Source organism: Syngnathus typhle, linkage group LG8 (genome assembly GCF_033458585.1).
Source record: "Syngnathus typhle isolate RoL2023-S1 ecotype Sweden linkage group LG8, RoL_Styp_1.0, whole genome shotgun sequence".
Taxonomy (NCBI): domain Eukaryota; kingdom Metazoa; phylum Chordata; class Actinopteri; order Syngnathiformes; family Syngnathidae; genus Syngnathus; species Syngnathus typhle.
Window position 1 is genome coordinate 15,696,782 of NC_083745.1, and position 20,732 is coordinate 15,717,513.

At 43.1% G+C, this 20,732-nt stretch overlaps 2 protein-coding genes across 6 annotated transcripts in view; both read left to right on the top strand.

Annotated features, from left to right (window-relative positions):
* The window catches only part of tspan14 (tetraspanin 14), a 139,113-nt gene extending 132,639 nt beyond the window's left edge, over window positions 1-6,474 (top strand). Inside the window, exons 9-10 of the transcript XR_009715241.1 lie at window positions 5,172-5,342; window positions 6,369-6,474. The gene's annotated coding sequence lies outside the window, so the exon portion shown is untranslated. The remainder of the gene's footprint in view (window positions 1-5,171; window positions 5,343-6,368) is intronic.
* LOC133158578 (echinoderm microtubule-associated protein-like 4) overlaps window positions 1-20,732 on the top strand; it is a 52,303-nt gene that overhangs the window by 10,957 nt on the left and 20,614 nt on the right. For 3 of the 5 annotated variants that reach the window (XM_061285857.1, XM_061285858.1, XM_061285859.1), the window contains exons 2-3: window positions 5,172-5,342; window positions 6,369-6,474. In XM_061285857.1, coding sequence (XP_061141841.1) covers window positions 5,172-5,342; window positions 6,369-6,474 — 277 coding nt within the window. The remainder of the gene's footprint in view (window positions 1-5,171; window positions 5,343-6,368; window positions 6,475-20,732) is intronic. The other 2 variants (XM_061285860.1, XM_061285861.1) reach the window with 1 other exon arrangement.

Genomic DNA, 20,732 nt, shown 5'->3' on the forward strand with positions numbered 1-20,732 from the left:
GAGGAGGTCTTCGAAGTATTCTCCCCACCGACACACGACGTCCCGAGTCGAGGTCAGCAGCACGCCATCTCCACTGTAAACAGTGTTGACGTTGCACTGCTTCCCCCTCCTGAGACGCCGGATGGTGGACCAGAATTTCCTCTAAGCCGTCCGGAAGTCATTCACCATGGCCTCGCCAAACTCCTCCTACATCCGGGTTTTTGCCTCGGCAACCGCCGAAGCCGCGTTCCGCTTAGCCATCCGGTACCTGTCAGCTGCCTCCGGAGTCCCGTACGCCAAAACGGCCCGATAGGACTTCTTCTTCAGCTTGACTGCATCCCTTACCGCCGGTGTCCACCAGCGGGTTCGGGGATTGCCGCGACGACAGGCACCAATGACCTTACGGCCACAGCTCCGGTCGGCCGCCTCAACAATGAAGGCGCGGAACAAGGTCCACTCGGACTCAATGTCCCCCGCCTCCCCCGGGACGTGAGAACAGCTCTGCCGGAGGTGGGAGTTGAAGCTCTTCCTGATAGGGGATTCCACCAGACATTCCCAGCAGACCCTCACAGAGCGTTTGGGTCTGCCAGGTAGGACCGGCATCTTCCTCCACCATCGGAGCCAACCCACCACCAGGTGGTGATCAGTTGACAGCTCCGCCCCTCTCTTCGCCCGAGTGTCCAAAACATGCGGCCGCAAATCCGATGACACGACTACAAAGTCGATCATCGAACTGCGGCCTAGGGTGTCCTGGTGCCAAGTGCACACATGGACACCCTTATGTTTGAACATGGTGTTCATTATAGAAAATCCGTGTTGAGCACAGAAGTCCAACAATAGAACACCGCTCGGGTTCTGATCGGGGGGGCCGTTCCTCCCAATCACGCCTTTCCAGGTCTCACTGTCATTGCCCACGTGAGCATTGAAGTCACCCAGTAGAACGATGGAGTCCCCAGAAGGAGCACTCTCCAGCATTTCCTCCAGGGACTCCAAGAAAGGTGGGTACTCTGAGCTGCCGTTTGGTGCATAGACACAAACAACAGTCAGGACCCGTCCCCCCACCCGAAGGCGGAGGGAGGCTACCCTCTCGTTCACCGGGGTGAACCCCAATGTGTAGGCGCCCAGCCGGGCAATAAGTATACCCACACCTGCTCGACGCCTCTCACCGTGGGCAACTCCAGAGTGGAAGAGAGTCCAGCCCCTCTCGAGAGGGCTTGATCCGGAACCCAAACTGTGCGTGGAGGCAAGTCCGACTATATCTAGTCGGAACTTTTCTGCCTCGCACACCAGCTCGGGCTCCTTTCCAGCCAGAGAGGTGACATTCCATGTCGGGAATCAGACCGCCAAGGTCCCTGCCTTTGGCCGCCGCTCAGCTCGCACTGCACCCAACCCCTTTGGCCCCTCCCACGGGTGGTGAGCCCATGGGAAGGGGGACCCACATTTCCTTTTCGGGCTTTGCCCGGCCGAGCCCCATGGGCGAAGGCCCGGCCACCAGACGCTCGCCTTCGAGCCCCGCCTCCAGGCCTGGCTCCAGAGGGGGGCCCCGGTGACCCGCGTCCGGGCGAGGGATATCTGTTTCCATATATATGTTTCATCATAAGGGGCTTTTTGAGCCGTGCTTTGTCTGGCCCTTCACCTAGGACCCGTTTGCCACGGGTGACCCTACCAGGAGCATGAAGCCCCAGACAACATGGCTCCTAGGATCATAGGGACCCGCAAACCCCTCCACCACAATAAGGTGACGACTCATGGAGGGGTTTATACCCCCTTGCATAATTTGTACTTTGTTCAATGTTGTATACCAGTGGTCACCAAACTACGGCCCGCAGGCTGGATACGGCCCACGGGACCGTTTAATCCGGCCCGCCAACCCTGAACAAATTGTATTAAACTTTTTTTTTTTGGTCATTTTGCCTGCAATGACTGCGTTTCCCCAGTAGATGGGGAAGCGCTCGCCTGCGCATTTACTACCGGAAGCCGTGTCAGAAAGCTCGGTGCACACTCACAAGTGCGTGTACGTACTCAGTAGTACAGACATGGCGCACTCGCGCTCTATTTGTATCAGTCCTGAATTTAGAGCGTGGGATGTGACGACAGCATTCTTGTAATTCGCGCGCTGAGCTTTCAGATGCAGTTTTGCGCTAAAGCCACCCACAAACCTTCCCCTGGAATCCTTCCATTAAAATGAGTCGCCCAAGGAAAAGCAAGGTGGACACAGTGCCGAGCGTTTAAAAGAGAGTGGCCAATTTGGCTGGACGTACGCGACGTGACGTTCAGCCACATGAACGTCAACATCAACCTGTCACAGATCGAGGTAAACGGACCAACACCTCGGATCTCGCCTAAGAATTGCCACAACAAATTTTACTCCAGACTATGACGCACTAGCAAACTTAAACAAAAGACAGCGGTGTCTACAAGCCTACTGGAACCTACAAATAGATTATAAGGAAGGAAAGCAAGAACTTTAAGAGACTGCTCGTATGTGTCAGAGAGATTCTGTTCTGACAACTGAGCTGAACTTTTATCTGTAAGATTGTGCATGGCACAACAGAAAGTTAATGTTCCATGGCTTTTTTTTCTATGAAGAACCCAGAAAGAGTTAAGTTATTATTTATTTCCTGTTTTTTCTGTGAAGAACTCAGAGAGGGCTATTTAGTTATTATTTATTTCATTAATAGTGTTATTATTTGTTTCCTGACTTTTTTTCTGTAAAGAACCTGGAAAGCGTTATTAAACAACCGTTATTTGGTTATGTGTGGCTTTCTGGAAAACAAATTTTTTAAGCTCCCCTACAATCGTCACACTTTTTCTGTTACAAACTGACGCCGGCCCCCCATCAGAGAAGGGAAAAGTTATGTGGCCCTCACAGGAAAAAGTTTGGGGACCCCTGTTTTATACCAATGCTTTATAAAATATAAAATATATATATATATATACATATACAGTGCCTTGCAAAAGTATTCGGCCCCCTTGAACCTTTCAACATTTCAGGCTTCAAACATAAAGATTAAAAAGTTTAATTTTTTGTCAAGAATCAACAAGTGGGACAATCGTGAAGTGGAACAACATTTATTGGATAATTTCAACTTTTTTAACAAATAAAAAACTGAAAAGTGGGGCGTGCAATATTATTCCGCCCCCTTGCGCTAATACTTTGTAGCGCCACCTTTTGCTGCAATTACAGCTGCAAGTCGCTTGGGGTATGTCTCTATCAGTTTTGCACATCGAGAGACTGGAATTCTTGCCCATTCTTCCTTGCAAAACAGCTCGAGCTCAGTGAGGTTGGATGGAGAGCGTTTGTGAACAGCAGTCTTCAGCTCTTTCCACAGATTCTTGATTGGATTCAGGTCTGGACTTTGACTTGGCCATTCTAACACCTGGATACGTCTATTTGTGAACCATTCCATTGTAGATTTGGCTTTATGTTTTGGATCATTGTCCTGTTGGAAGATAAATCTCCGTCCCAGTCTCAGGTCTTTTGCAGACTCCAACAGGTTTTCTTTCAGAATGGTCCTGTATTTGGCTCCATCCATCTTCCCATCAATTTTAGCCATCTTCCCTGTCCCCGCTGAAGAAAAGCAGGCCCAAACCATGATGCTGCCACCACCATGTTTGACAGTGGGGATGGTGTGTTCAGCGTGATGAGCTGTGTTGCTTTTACGCCAAACATATCGTTTTGCATTGTGGCCAAAACGTTCGATTTTGGTTTCATCTGACCAGAGCACCTTCTTCCACATGTTTGGTGTGTCTCCCAGGTGGCTTGTGGCAAAGTTTAAATGAGACTTTTTATGGATATCTTTGAGAAATGGCTTTCTTATTGCCACTCTTCCATAAAGGCCAGATTTGTGCAGTGCACGACTGATTGTTGTCCTATGGACAGACTCTCCCACCTCTGATACTCCTGCCATTTCAATATACCGTTTTTTCCATGTATAATGCGCAAAAATTTAACTAATTTATTGTCCTAAAATCTGGGGTGCGCATTATACATGAGTACAAAAAAGAATTTCTTTTTATTTATTTTCTTAAATCCGGATATCATACGGAGGCCGCCATTACAGATGCGCTTTCTTCTCTGCTGTTCACTTCAAACACGCTCCATACGAACACAATGCTCTCGTATCAGACGCTTGCTAGATCACCTGCTCGTTTGCTGTCACAATGTACCCTACACAAATCCGAAACATTTCTTTGCTATTGAGTATGCTAGCGCATGCGCAGTGGTACTGACCGGCAGAATAACATCATGTTGTTCCCAAAGATGATCTTTTTTCTGAAATAATTTTACGTTCACGGACTTAAGTTGGAGTCAAAATTTGGGTGCGTATTATACATGGGCACAGGCTTTTTTCCAGCATCAACATGCCATTTTTAGGGTGCGTATTATACATCGGGGCGCATTATACATGGAAAAAAAACGGTAATTGCTTGCACAGTGCTCCTTGAGATGTTTAAAGCTTGAGAAATCTTTTTGTATCCAAATCCGGCTTTAAACTTCTCCACAACAGTATCTCGGACCTGCCTGGTGTGTTCCTTGTCTTCATGGTTCTCCTTGCGCTTTAAACAGAACCCTGTAACTATCAAAGAGCAGGTGCATTTATACGGAGACTTGATTACACACAGGTGCATACTATTTATCATCATCAGTCATTTAGGACAACATTGGATCATTCAAAGATCCTCACTGGACTTCTGGAGTGAGTTTGCTGCACTGAAAGTAAAGGGGCCGAATAATATTGCACGCCCCACTTTCCAGTTTTTTATTTGTTAAAAAAGTTTAAATTATCCAATAAATTTCGTTCCACTTCACGATTGTGTCCCACTAGTTGTTGATTCTTCACAAAAAATTAAAATTTAATATCTTTATGTTTGAAGCCTGAAATGTGGCGAAATGTTGAAAGGTTCAAGGGGGCCGAATATATATATATATATAAAATCTGTGCTAAACTGTGACTTGAGCATTACAGTTAAATAAACAAGTACCCAAGCACCCAAGGCAGAGAAATTTCCTCGATTATTTTTTGTAATGGAGGTACTCAAGGAATTGTCTCTGCCCTAATTGCAACCGCTGGCAATTTGATGTTTTTATTTAAGCTGAGTTTTTTATTGACTCTATTTGAAACATGCAAAGCCTGTTTCAATTGATACTCTGCACACTGAACACCCTCTGCCGGGACACGTCTATACAGACGACAGCATGTTGGGCGCCAGCGCTCTGGATGTGAACGAGCGCCTTTGCACGCTGGAGCTTCGTTTGCAGCAGCAAGAAGACGAAGTGACTGTGATGAAAGCGGCATTGGCTGATGTTCTTCGCCGTTTGGCGGCTTCGGAAGATGCCAAGAAACAGCTGGGAGGAAAAGGTACTTTACTTCAGCTTACTTGAGTGCCAAGTCAATCTGTTCCAATTGAGCAGTATTCCTTCAATATGACATTGTTCTATTCTAATTTATAGTTGCTGATTGTAAAATAACCGCAAAAGGGTGGTACCGTAGCATGTACCGATAGCTCAAAGTGCATATACTGAGACCTACTATCGGTCCTCGCTTATCTCCAGTCAAAATGTTTTGCTGTGAAAATGTTTGCAGCAAATGCGGTCACTGCTTTGATCAAACATTTTGAAAGCAGACATGCGAGTGTCAATCTGTATTTTGACATTTGATCAATGCTGTACTTAACACAACGGCACCCTAAGTTGAATTGATTGACTGTTGAATCACTGCCGCTATCCAAGTCATGGCAAAGTGATCCGCATATGATTTCAAGAGCCGTTAACAGTTTGACCTGCCCAAATACCAGGGAGGCCGCCGCACAATATAACGCCCAAAATAAAGTGATATAATAGTGCAAAGACTTGCAGTTGTATCCTTTTATCTGAATTTAAACCAGTCAGACGCAAACTTAAATGTGCAAGGCAATCTAATGGGTGACGCTGAGCTATCTTGGCTAATTAGCTAAAAAGACATTGAGCTTGCTTATTTTGCCACAAAAATCTTTCATTAGATGATAAAAATATCATTTCTTTAGGGACACGTTAAATATCACAATCATGTCTATATTGCTTTATGCAACAACCACGTCGCACATTTCGTCTTTGTTGAGTTCAACTTTTTATAGTTCCTTAAGAAGGGTTTGTAAATGGGCCTTCCACTGTACGAGCAGAAAAGGGAAGAGGTGAGACTGGAGTCCTGGTTCCTCTTTGTTGAGTTGTTTTCTTTTATCAATTACAAAGGGGAGAGTGGTGGGCAAGAAAGAGAGAAGGTGGTTTCCTCTTTACATCAACATCTAACATTGCGACCGCCTGCCAGTGAACGGAACGGCAGCGGTTTGCGCATGAGGAAACCCTTCCTCACTCTGTGACATCGTCCAATGTGTGCTTCGTCCTTCAGGTGCAGCATTGTCCAACTTATGCATTACAAACGGAGGAACATCCGGACAGAAGAACGACTCTGCCTCGGCCACCAGGAAGGAAACCGTGTCATCCGCCGCCAAGAGGTAAGCCGCACGCATGAGCAGATGGTTCTCACAAAGTATGGTTGACATAAGAGCCCAAAAATCAACTTGTTTAAAAAGTATACATGCTTAAAGCTTACGTATCACGGTAATACGTAAATTCTACTGTTTTAAGTTTTACTCATTCAGTTGTGGTCTATATAAAGTGGAACTGTCAGGAACAGAGACGGGGTGACCAAATGCAGCACAAACCTTTATTGAAACGGGGAGAAGGGGGAGTGGAACGCTGGACTGCCGGTCTGGCTGGTGTGGCTGAGCAGAAGAACGCAGCGCTTAGCCGGAGTCGGAGGCAGGCGGCAATCAGAGCATGGTCAAGGACAGGCGAATAGTCAGGACTAGTGATGGGTCCGGCAACACCGATGCGTCGGCGCATGTGTCGAGCTCATAGAGCGATGCCCCGTGTCGGTGCGCGTATCGCTTTAAAAAAGCCACGTCCGAACGAGCAGCATTGTAGTCTGTCAAGGAAGCGCGCTTTAGCTCTGTTAAAGGAAGCGCATTGTCAACGGGATGGATCTGCTAAAACAATATCTGATCTTTTGCGGTTCATCCTCGAAGTTATCAAGAATTATGAAGCAGCCCCAAGTCAGATCCTGGGACAATCAAAAGACCCACTTCACTGCACTCCAGCCTCATCTGTGCCGTGTGAATGTGTGTTTTCAACGGCAGGAGAAATTTTGTCCAAAAAGCTCAACAGGCTCAATTTCAAAACACTGGAAAAACATGTTTTAAATAAAAATTTGTAAAAAACAAATCTCGGTGCACAAGCATCCTCTTTCACAACACGTTCACTTCGATTTTCATGTTACAATACATGTTCACATTATTGATTGACTGTAGCTATAAAATATATTTTCAATTTAAATGAATATGTGAAACAATACAATATAAAATATAATTACTTAAATTAATTAATGTATATACTAGGTCAGTGCTTCTCAAATAGTGGGGCGCGCCCCCCTTGGGGGGCGCGGTGCTATTCCTGGGGGGGCGCGTGTGACCCTGGGGAACAGGCTTTTTTTTTGGCAGTACTAGAATAAAGTGTAATTGCGCGTTTACTACAGCAGGGAGCAGTGGCGCTCTCATTGTTACTTCTGTCACGTTTGCGACAGTGCAACATTTTACGACTTACAAGACAAGTTAGGATAGTCACGGTGGGGAGGGGGGGCGCGAATAGTTTTCTTCTTGCTAGGGGGGGGCGTAACAGAAAATAATTGAGAAGCACTGTACTAGGTCAACAAATCAGTGTCAGTCATGTCTGTCAACTAGGTTGCCTGTAGTAATTTTATGGTCCAGCGGGTGTCAGCAGTCAGCAACACAGTATCGACACAGTGTCATTACAGTTTGGCAATGTGTCGAAACGATACACGATGCCTCATGGACCCATCACTAGTCAGGACAGGCAGCGAGCAAGACGAGTCGGGTCAGAACACGAGCAAAGTCGGCAACGGGAATCGTTCGGGCAGGGCACAGTGAGCAGTGGCGTCACTGGCAGTGTAAGGAGACAAACTGACAACACCTGTCTTGATTCACCGAGTTTAAATAGAGCAGACCCAACGAGCCGTGGTAGGTGCTGGTGATTAGCTTGATTCGGGGCATGGCTGGAAGTTAGGTGACGCAGGCACGTGACAGGAACAGTGATGCTTTTGTCTGAATTCCTTGTTTTGATAGCATCACAGGTCCCTCTTTTCTACTTGTTCTGAGGCGCAACACAGAGCAAGTCGTTTTGGTGCGGTCTCTTTTAATGCAAATGAAATACTTCACACCCCACTCTCTCCAGGCCGCAAGATGCGCACCTCCCTTTCCGGTCGACATATCTGTAGTTTCTTACCCGAGGTAGCTTTTACTTCCGCCGCAAACCCATACATACATAACACATAACAAAATAAATCCCCTCACAATATTTATGAACATGTCTTGCAGGGGCGGATCTAGGATTCTAAGAGATCAGGGGCTTAGCCCAGATTTATTCATTATTTATTTATTTATTTATTTATATACATACCGTAATTTTCGGACTATAAATCGCTCCGGAGTATAAATCGCATTTTGGGGGGCAATTTATTCGACAAAATCCAACACCAAGAACAGGCATGAACGAGCAACATCAGGCTAAACAATACGGTATGCTAACGTGACAAACACAAACGAGGAGCTGAGAACGGGCCTGACATAACATTCAGTTATTTAAAAAAAACTATTACATAAATAACACGTTAATATCTACCAGATATATCAGATATACCATCTGTGTCACTCCAATTCATTAAATCCATCGATCGTCCTTTGTCAACAATGCCGTGTGCCGCGCCGCAGTTCAAATTATATACACAGGGCCATACAACGACATATAAACTACCGTTTTTTGCCGTGTATAATGCGCCCCCATGTATAATACGCACCCTAAAAATGGCATGTTGATGCTGGAAAAAAGCCTGTACCCATGTATAATACGCACCCAAATTTTTTTTTTTTTTAGTTCCAATGATAGTCACACACGCAGGGAGGCAATGGGTCACATTTTTATAGTCTTTGGTATGGTCTTAACTAGGCTGGATGTATTTTTTTTTGTTGGCGTTGATTTCTCCAACTGCCCGTAAAGGCACCACCGCGATCAGTGCGGACATGTGAAAAAAGCGTGCGGACATGTGAAAAAGGCGACTCTGTATGGGAGAGAAGTTGAAGAGGAATAAAAACACCCTTGGAAACCAAAACTTGCCCCTCGTCGTGACTCGGAGCCGCAACAAATGTTTCAAATTTGTGTAGGGTACATTGTGACAGCTAACGAGCAGGTGATCGAGCAAGCGTCTGATACGAGAGCATTGCGTTCGTTTGGAGCGTGTTTGAAGTGAACAGCAGAGACAAAAGGAACAAGGCAAAGTGTTGTGAAATAAAATATTACCTGTAATACGCATTTTGTTATTTGCTGATTGAAACTGCTAATTAAACTGTGAATTGAAACTAATAGGAAGAAAACTGAACTCTCGCTCTTTATATAGCTGACGTGTCTTGCGCATCCGTTCTGCGTATCGGATCCATAGTGCGCATGCGCAGTGATACTGCCTCCGTATGACGTCCGGTCCGCGATGGAGATTAAAAAACAAACAATATTTGACAATAACACACCATCAAGGATTGCACCATCGCATCAAACAATGTCGTCAATTATGACTTTTACTGACTAAGTGTGTTGGGCAGGATTGCTGAATGCGATGCGCGATTGACAACAAACAAGAAGAAAGGTGAATTCAAGTTTTATTTCGAGGGAGATTTGTCATGTCTCGTCCCCAGTTTTGCTATGTGTCTAGGTTGCCATAGTTTCTGTTCGCGTCGCCCCTCCCTTCTTGTATCACCTCAATAAATGTAACGTGTTTTGTATTTAAGTCCTGTCTGCCCCTCGCTCACCGTCGGATCATTGCATGTGTTACTGTCATGATGTCTGTTTGGTTTCTGTTCCTGTCTTTGGTAATGTCACCCTGTCCTGTTGTTAGTTTTGTTGTACCATGATTTTCTTAAAAAAAAGAATAATATATATATATTTTTTAATTAAAAAAATAATAATAATAAAAGAAAAATTGTACCCATGTATAATGCGCACCCCAGATTTTAGGACAAAAAATTAGGAAAATTAATTTTGCGCATTATACAGTGAAAAAAACGGTATATTTTAAATAACTATCACATAAACAACAATATTATCAAACCATTTGTGTCACTCCAAATCATTAAATCCATCGATCAAATTTGTCCTTTATGTCATCCTGGTGACGGAGGACATGTCCAGAGGATATGGCACTTTAAAGTGTTAATTACTTTATTTGATTTTTTCTCTCTAATTTTCATGTTTTGAATATGTTCAAGATAAAGATGTGAAGTGATCAACTATTCTAAAAATAACATGTGAAGTGGTCAACTATACTTGTAAGTAAGTGATGTGTTAATGATCAAGTAAAAATTTGTGAAAAAAAACACATGTAAGTCGCTCCTGAGTATAAGTCGCCCCCCCACCCAAACTATGAAAAAAAACCGCGACTTATAGTCCGAAAATTACGGTACATTTATTTTTAAGAAATTGTTTGACTCTTGTTATTTTTTTATTCTAACTATTTTGTTAATTCTTTATTCTCAGATGGGTTGTTGCAGCAGATAGAACCCTTTTTATTTAGTCTTAAAATGACTAAACTAAGGCCATATAGCCTCGACTATTTAAGTTGTATTTTATAATTTCACGGTGGCACGAGGCACAGCAGCAGATAAAACAACACCCCCCATCTCCAGGTCAGAAGGTTTTATACTGTCCGGAAAAGGCGGGAAAGCGTCACCTGACCATTTGTGTGTGTGTGTGTGTGTCAGTGACATGCGGTGAGGGGTGGGGTTGGTGAGGCACTGACTCAGAGTCAGATTTACAAACGTACTGTATGACACTAAGGCACTTACTCACAAGTCAGACAAGGTGAGGCACTGCAGACACCACAGGTTAATTAAAGGCCATATCATAAAAATGTGTCTTTAAACGTGTCTTAAATGTTTCTAATGAGGTAGCAGTTCTAATAACTATCGGTAGAGCATTCCAAAACTCTGGAGCCTGAATAGAAAATGCTCGAGACCAGGGGTTGGGAACCTTTTTGGTGGACAGAGCCATAAATGCCCATTTTTTAAAAATAATTTCCCGTGAGAGCCATACCATTTAAAAAAAAAAAAATCTTTTTTAATTAAGACCAACGATTTTTTTTAATGTACTTATGTATTATTTTTAACAACGATTTTAACGTTGCCAAAAGAGCCAAATTTGGTTCGCGAGTCATAGGTTCCCGACCCCTGTTCTAGACCGTGCAGACATCTTTTTGGCCCTCGGGGTCACTAGAAGACCAGCGTTTTGCGAGCAAAGGTTACGGAACGTCAGGAACAACAAGGTCGACGAGATACGAAAGTGCTATCTATCCCATGCAATGATTTAAAGGTTAATAGAAGAACCTTGAAGTCACATCTTAAATCAGGCATGTCCAAAGCCCGGTCCACGGGCCAAATCCGGCCCCCAGTCAGATTTCATACGGCCCGCAGCTTTCGTCTTATAATGTATTATTTATGCCCGCCTGCACTATCAAACTGAATAAAAAATTCATGAAACTTGAAACTGTAATTTCTTTTATTACCAAAAGGTGGCAGCACCACCCCTCTCCGCTCATTTCTGCCATGGCGACTGCAACGAAAACAAGGAAAGTTGACATTGAGGGCTGTTGCTTTCAAGAGAAATGGGAATTACAATACTTCACTGAAAATCAAGGCAATTGTGTTTGTCTAATTTGTAAAGAGATGGTTGCCTTGTTTAAGGATTTCAGCCTAAAGAGACACTATCAGATTAAATATGCTAACACATACGACAAGATAACAGGGAGTGACTGCGCTGATAAAGTGAAGCAGCTTCAAGCTGAACTGGCATCACAACAGCCACGCGGGGCTTTGAGTCAAAAGTAAATATTACTAAAGCAAGCTACGAAGTACTGTGGATGTTTTAAACCTGTAGACGTGACACAAACTATTACTTTCTGAAATATATTGTAAATGACAAGAGCAAAATTCACTTGTTTTAATAATAACAGACAACCTTTCATTACTTATAACCAGGGCTGTGGACTCGGTTCGGACTCAGGGACTCGGACTCGGTCGGACTCGGTCATTTTTGCCGGACTCGGACACGGACTCGGACTCAGGGCTGATTTTGACCGAGTCCGACAATAAAAAAAAAAGAGGCAAGACGCAGCCAGAGAGTGTCAGGTTACAGTCAGCGCGGTAGGAGTTGTAAGAAGCAGTAAAAACTCCACCAAACTCGCCGTAATGACCCGTGATATATGTTATATCCTTACTATTTTCCAGGTTCTTAGATAGCAAGAATAGGTCGGACAACGACGTGAATGATAACTGCTTTATTCCTTACTCACAGTGCGTTCACAGGGCGTACCACAACAACACAGAATGCGCCCATCCCACTTCCGGGGTTTTTCTACTACGGAATTTGAGTTAGCCCAAAATACACAACATCTCTTCCCCTCTTACAATGAACGTGCTATATGCACCTATAACTTGACATCTTCAAGATCTATCAATAACTACCATTAAACAAATATCATATATGGTCCAGACAATTACCGTTTTTTTCCGTGTATAGTGCGCAAAATTTAACTAATTTATTGTCCTAAAATCTGGGGTGCGTATTATACATGGGTACAAAAAAAAAAAAAAAAAATTTTTTTTTTACTTTTTTTTTTTTTTTTTTAAAGAAAGTCATGGTACAACAAAACCAACAACAGGACTGACCGACAAAGTCGTGGAACAAAAAGACAGGGTGACAGTACCAAAGACAGGAACAGAATGACAGTAACACATGCAATGATCCAACGGTGAGCGAGGGGCAGACAGGACTTAAATACAAAACACGTTACATCGATTGAGGTGACACAGGAAGAGAGGGGCGACGCGAACAGAAACTATGGCAACCTAGACACATAGCAAAACTGGGGACGAGACATGACAAATCTCCCCCGAAATAAAACTCACCTTTCTTCTTGTTTGTTGTCAATCGCGCATCGCATTCAGCCATCGTGCCCAAAACACTTAGTCAAAAAAATCCATAATTGACGACACATCGTTTGATGCGATGGTGCAATCCTTGATGGTGTGTTATTGTCAAATATTGTTTGTTTTTAATCTCCATCGCGGACCGGACGTCATACGGAGGCCGCCATTACAGATGCGCAGAACGTATGCGCAAGACACGTCAGCTATATTAAGAGCGAGATATGTTTTCTTCCTATTAGTTTCAATTCACAGTTTAATTAGCAGTTTCAATCAGCAAATAACAAAATGCGTATTACAGGTAATATTTTATTTCACAACACTTTGCCTTGTTCCTTTCGTCTCTGCTGTTCATTTCAAACACGCTCCATACGACCGCAATGCTCTTGTATCAGACGCTCGCTCGATCACCTGCTAGTTTGCTGTCACAATGTCCGAAACATTTGTTGCGGCTCCGAGTCACGACGAGGGGCAAGTTTTGGTTTCCAAGGGTGTTTTTATTCCTCTTCAACGTCTCTCCCATACAGAGCCGCCTCTTTCCCGTGCGCGCACGGAGCGCGGTGGTGCGTTTACGGGCAGTCGGAGAAATCAACGCCAACAAAAAAATTACATGCAGCCTAGTTAAGACCATACCAAAGACTATAAAAATGGGACCCATTGCCTCCCTGCGTGTGTGACGATCATTGGGACTTAAAAAAATCAAATAAAAAAATAAAATTAAAAAAATCTTTTAAAAAAATTCATAAAAATTGGGTGCGTATTATACATGGGTACAAGCTTTTTTCCAGCATCAGCATGCCATTCTTAGGGTGCGTACTATACATGGGGGCGCACTATACACGGAAAAAAACGGTATGACAATAATATTCCCATGAAACCTTAACTTTGGGTGAGTTTGGACTACGTCAAATTATACCAAATTATAGCGAAAAACCGATGTCGTACGGCGTCAGCACTATGTTGTTTTCAATAGAAACATGAAGAACTCACGTTTGCGTCAGTCAATTTTAATTTTTATAAAGGATTATTCTCATTTGATGTCTTTAAATTCATCCGCGTTCTGCCATTGAAGCGGGGTGCATTCAAAAACCAGTCGTACAGACGGAAACGTTTTGTGATCAAATCTTTCATAACGAGAATGATTTGAGTGAATTGATTTGAATGAATAATTGAGACAAAATTTCAGTTCTGAAGGCTCCTTTTGTCCCAAGCAAAGTGACAGATGGTGGGGAGGGGGGCTAAAAATTGTAAAATCAATTCACTCAAATCATTCTCGTTATGAAAGATTTGATCACAAAACGTGTGTGGCTTTTTCTTAAATGAACACGTTTGACATTGCTATCGTGTCAGCTTTTAATTATATTGCGCTGTCATGTTAAAGCAAATTAATAAATGCAACAATATTAATTTGCTTTGAAAATACCTGAGTAATAAAATAAAATGGATGGATGGATGGATGGATGAATGATGATCACAATTAAGTAGAAAGTCTCCTTTGTAATATATACTCCTTGTAGCCTGTACCCAAAAAGAGGAGTTTCTTTGCATCGATGTTTATGCAAAGAGCTCACGTGATTATATTGTTGCGTTTTGGTGAAGTGAATGAGTGTTCCGTCTGTACGACTGGTCTTTGGATGCACCCCGCTTCAATGGCAGAACGCGGATGGCATCAAATGAGAAGAATCCTTTATAAAAATTAAAATTGACTGACGCAAACGTGAGTTCTTCATCTTTTTATTGAAAACAACATAGTGCTGACGCCGTACGACATGGGTTTTTCGCTTTCCAAATAAGGGGTCGTCACTAATTATTTGTGTTTAGATAAATGTCTGAGCTATAATGGTGTAATTAATGATTAAAACTTGAAAGTATCTGTTTATTGTATTCGTTTATATGTTTAATAAAGACAAAGCCATCACAAAACTGTTGTAATTATTTAGATTTTGATCTAAATTAGCCTTGAATAAAGACTAAGCAGTCACATGAATTAACAGAAAAAAATGGACAGCCGGACTCGGACTCGGACTCATGGCCAAGAGGCCGGACTCGGACTCGGTGCAAAAATCCGACCAAGTCCACAGCCCTGCTTATAACTCCCGTTTAATATATTCATTAGGCAAAAATAATTTTAAACCTATGTAAATTTAAATTTCATAGTTTGTTCAATGTTATCTGACTCTTCAGATATGAATGAAAGGCAGAATTTGTGTTTTTATAGTTGTTTGCCTGAGTGACTTATATTTGGTTATTTTGTCATTTGAAAAATAAAGACAATTGTGAGTCACAATTTGTGACAATGAAATTTGTTTTATATCAGTGTGTATTTGCACGAAATTTTTGTAGTTAAAAAATGTCCGACAAAACTATTGGCCCCCTCCACTTTATCAAATCTGGCCATCCTTGCAAGAACTTTGGACACCCCTGTCTTAAATGGACGGGGAACCAATGTAAGTTGGCTAATATTGGGGTAATGTGATCAAAATTTCTTGTCCGTGAGAGCAGCCGTGTAGCAGTATTTTGTACTAACTGTCGACTTTTAATACTAGATTTAGGAGACCAGAGAATAATGCGTTACAGTAGTCCAGGCGCGACGTAATAAACGCATGTATAATAGTTTCTGCATCACCGATTGAAAGAATCGGACGAATCTTAGCAATGTTACGGCGGTGAAAAATTGCAATTCTACTGTAGTTATGTTCGTAATGTGCTTTTGAAAGGAGAGCGTTTGGTCAAATATTACCCCAAGATTAGTTACATTATCACTCTGAGTGATAGCACAGTTATCCATAGTTATAGTGGTTTCTTTAAATAAGTGGTGACAACGAGCTGGACCAATTATCAACATCTCAGTTTTATCTGGGTTAAGACAAAGGAAATTGAGAGACATCCATTGTTTGATCTCCGCAAGGCACGCCTCAAGATTACAACAGTCCCCCAGATTTGTCATCGATAACGGCATATATAATTGAGTGTCATCCGCGTAACATTGTTAACTAATGTTATATTTACATATTATGACCCCAATCATATGAATATTAAATACATTTAGTCCGAGTACCGATCCCTGCGAGACACCACACGTAACATTATAAAGCTCAGAGGTCGCATTGCCATGACCACTCAGTGGGTCCTGTCAGATAGATAGGAATAGAACCAGCATAGTGCTGACCCTGAAATAGCAATGCAGCTTTTAAGGCGCTTTAATAAAATATTGAAGTCTCCAGTGTCGAAGGCAGCACTAAGATCAAGTACCGTATTTTGCGCCCTATTAGGCGCACCGGGGTATAAGGCGCACCTTCAATGAACGGCCCATTTTAAAACTTTGTCCATATATAAGGCGCACCGGACTATAAGGCGCATAAAATAGAAGCTTTACTGCAACAAACTAAGGTTGACTAGGGTTGCGGTATGCACCCACTAGCCAATAACCAACAAGGCCTCTGTAAACAATCGTGTTTCTCAAACGATCTCCTATAAAATGATTGGAACTGACTAAAGTTCGATATAACGCATTGGTACTACTTACCTATGTTTCCCTTCCATATCGATCCGTAGATTTACTCGAAACATTAACAGAGCAGCCTAATTTGACATGAAATAGCCTCGCGCGTAGAGCAGCTATCGTTATAGCATTAGCCATCCGCAATTTCCTATGAGCCTCAGCTCGCAATCTCCCATGAGCCTCAGCAAAGTGTAAACAATCGCGTTTCTTTAACGATCTCCTATAAAATGATCAGAACTGACTAAAGTTTGATCTAACGCATTGGTACTACTTACCTATGTTTCCCTTCCAGATCGATCCGTAGATTTACTCGAAACATGAACAGAGCAGCCTATTTTGAAATGAAATAGCCTCGCGCGTATAGCAGCTATCGTTATAGCATTAGCCATCCGCAATTTCCTATGAGCCTCAGCTCGCAATCTCCCATGAGCCTCAGCAAAGTGTAAACAATTGCGTTTCTCAAACGATCTCCTATAAAATGATCAGAACTGACTAAAGTTCGATCTAAAGCATTGGTACTACTTACCTATGTTTCCCTTCCATATCGTTCCGTAGATTCACTCGAAACATTAACAGAGCAGCCTATTTTGACATGAAATAGCCTTGCGCGTATAGCAGCTATCGTTATAGCATTAGCCATCCGCAATTTCTTATGAGCTTCAGCTCGCAATCTCCCATGAGCCTCAGCAAAGTGTAAACAATCGCGTTTCTCAAACGATCTCCTATAAAATGATCAGAACTGACTAAAGTTCGATCTAACGCATTGGTACTACTTACCTATGTTTCCCTTCCATATCGATCCGTAGATTTACTCGAAACATTAACGGAGCAGCCTATTTTGAAATGAAATAGCCTCGCGGGTACAACAGCTTTTCGGTGACGCCCCCTGACTACAGTTACCGTAATGTTGGGAAGCAATGCGACCTTGTAATTTACTAGTCGTACTAAAACGTACTAAAACATTTTGGCAGAGCACTGTGTACAACCAGTATGGATCAACAAATTCATCACTTGATCCATATATAAGGCGCACCGGACTATAAGACTTTTGGTAAAAATTTAGGTTTTTAGGTACGCCTTATAGGGCGGAAAATACGGTAATAAGACCAATGAGGTGTTTGAATCCATATCTATGAGGAGATTAGTCACTTTAGCAAGTGCTGTCTCAGTGGAATGAGACAAGACTAAAACAAGACTGAAAAGATTCAAATCGATTATTGGCGACCATGTAATCAATAAGCTGCTGCGCTACTACTTTTTCAAGAATTTTTGCCATGAATGGGAGATTTTAAACCGGCCTATAATTACTGAGACAGTCCGGGTCGAGATTTGGTCGCTTAAGTAGCGGTTTAATGATAAGGGTTTTAAAGGCTGTTGGAACTATACCAGAAGAGAGACAGATTAATTATAATCAAGACGGACGGTCCTAAAATCTGAAATAATTATTTAAATAGTTTGCCTGGAAGTAGGTCGAGTAAACACGTTGTTTGTTTAGCCGCACTAACTAGTTGTTAAGCCTTTCAAGGCACACGCTTTTAAAATCTGAGAGGGTTATTGCATGATCGGCGGCGCCCGTAATCGGCGGTCTCGACTGAGTGATTGGAACGGTCATCTTGATGTCATCCCTAATGGATTCAATCTTTCGGCAAAAAAATTTATGAACTTGTTAGCCGAGTGGAAGAAGCTATCGGAAGTCGGCTGGCGTAGTGTTAGCTTTGCCACTGTATCAAATAAGTATTTAGGATTGTTTTTATTGAGATGAATAATTTGCAAGAAATAATTAGTTTTTGCTAAAATAAGCGCATCTTTGTATTTCAGGAGGCTGTCACGCCATGCCTGATGGAAAATCTCAAGTTTGGTTAAACGCCATTTGCGCTCATGCTTTCAACATAATTGCTTAAGCGTACGTGTTTCATCTGTGAAACATGGAGTAGGCTTTCTTCAGCGATTTTACAGGCGTGGTGGCGCTACAGAGTAGATTGCATTTAACAACATCGCATTGAATTAATTTGTAAGATTATCAATAGAGCCGATATATGCGGGAAATATGGCAGTTGCTGGCGGCAGTAACTCAGACAGCGCAGTCACAGTAACGGAGGTAATATTATGACTGCTGTAATTTTGATTGCGCTCTTGCCTTTGACAGAGAACTAAAATATCAAATTTTATTGAATAGTGATCAGACATAACAGTAGTGTATGGCAGTATTGTTATATTTGAGGTTGCGAGTCCACGGGATAATACCAGATCTAAGGTATTTCCATTCTTATGCGTTGCTGCCTCTATGGCTTGCGTAAAACCAAATGTATCAATTAAAGTCTGAAACGCCAAAGTAAGCTGAAATTTATATGGATATTGAAATCCCCCATAATTATAATATTATCCGCATTTGTCACTAGATCAGCCACGAATTCTGAAAATTCATCCAGGAAACCAGAGTAAACCCCGGGTGGACGGTAAATAACAGCAAGATAAAACGACGGTGGAGCTGTGGATCGGACCATGAGAACTTCAAATGTTTTAAATACGTTAATCGAACGAGGCCTAAATCTAACCGGATCAGACCGGAATATTATCCGGAACAAGCCATTAGCGCGACCGGTCATGGTAGAGTAAATGGATTTGTCTACTACCTCAGTAGAAAGTGTGTTAATGTATACTGTGGCACTATTCAAACTGTGACACTCTAGTCTACACAATGAACTATGTATGTGCATGCTGGGAATCTAGCCTAGCGCTAGTTAACTTTAACTTAACTCCAAACCCATCCTAACAGGTGGCCTAGTCACCTGTGACTCAGCCTCCTCTAAAGTGACCTGTCATAAATGGCTCAAACAGTAATCTATGTTCCTCGAAAGAGTGAAGGCGCCTTCACAATTAGGATCAAGGTCGTCCTTCCTCAGCAGGTCGGGGCGGCCCCAAGAGGAGGACCAGTTATCTATAAAATACAGTCCCTGCTTCTGACAGAAACCAGCCATCCATCAATTAAGGGAGATTAATCCACGAAACCTCTCATCAGTGCCTCTCCCAGGCAGGGGGCCAGAGACAAATACTCGATGCCGACTCATCTTTCTGGCGAGATCACAAGTCCTCGCTAGGTTTTTCTTTGTGATCTCTGATTGCCTCATCCTAATGTCATTGGAGCCAACGTTTATCACTATATCCGAGTAGCTAGTATTGTTTGACCTACGCTGTTGACTCGACCTATTGCGAGCCAGCTCCCTAAAATTAGCCTCTATGTCAGGTGCTCTGCCTCCAGGGATGCACATGGCTGGATTTTTAAGCGTGATGTTTCGGGTAATGGAGTCACCTCTGGCCAAAGTGGGAGAGCCAGTAGACCGAGATGGCTTGGAACAGCTATGCATCTTAACTGGCTCATCGCAGTTAGCAAGCATGGGGCTAGTGCTAACTGGGCTAGCGGGCTGACTACAGCCCGCATCCGTGTCCGCCACATCTACGGTTATCGCGCTATTCTGCTCTAGCTGGCGGACACGTCTCTCTAGCAGGGACAACTTCTCTAAGAGAAGGGTGCGGTTGGTGCACGAAGACGTACAAACGTCTATATCCGCAGCCATACTTGCGTGTCCAATGATCAACGGTAGACAGTAACAGACAGCCACGAAGCCTCCGCTGAGAGCTGAACTGTGACATGGTCGAAATGACAGGGATTGACGGTCCGTGACTTTCAACAATAGTAAACTCCCAAAAGTGGAGTAAAAAACGTAAAAAGCGAATGGGGAAAAATTCGAAAAGAATGTAAAAATGTAGAAATGTAGATAGTCTCTCTAGTGACGCTGCGGCGCTCTGGAGGACGAGGAGGTCTCGCCCTCAATACTCCAGTTCAACTTGAGTGTGTGAGTGAAAAACCTGCGGCAAGATGTTACAATGCAAGGGTCACACGGTCCCTCTGCCTTAGGCGACCACAATGTAATTATTATTGTCAGTCTGAGATAACAATCGCTTGTAGTGGTTCCACCGTTGGGGGCTTGGCACGCCCACTGGTGGAGGGTGAGCACAATTCTCACCCCCTTTGCAGCACTGCTCCATCCGGAGGGAACCTGAAAATGTCTGCAGTGCAGTCCTTGTCTACAGAAGCTCAAGGTAGACTACCTGGCCACCAAGGTTGAGAGGATTATTCGGCCTCATTTTTATCAGGGGGTGGGGACGC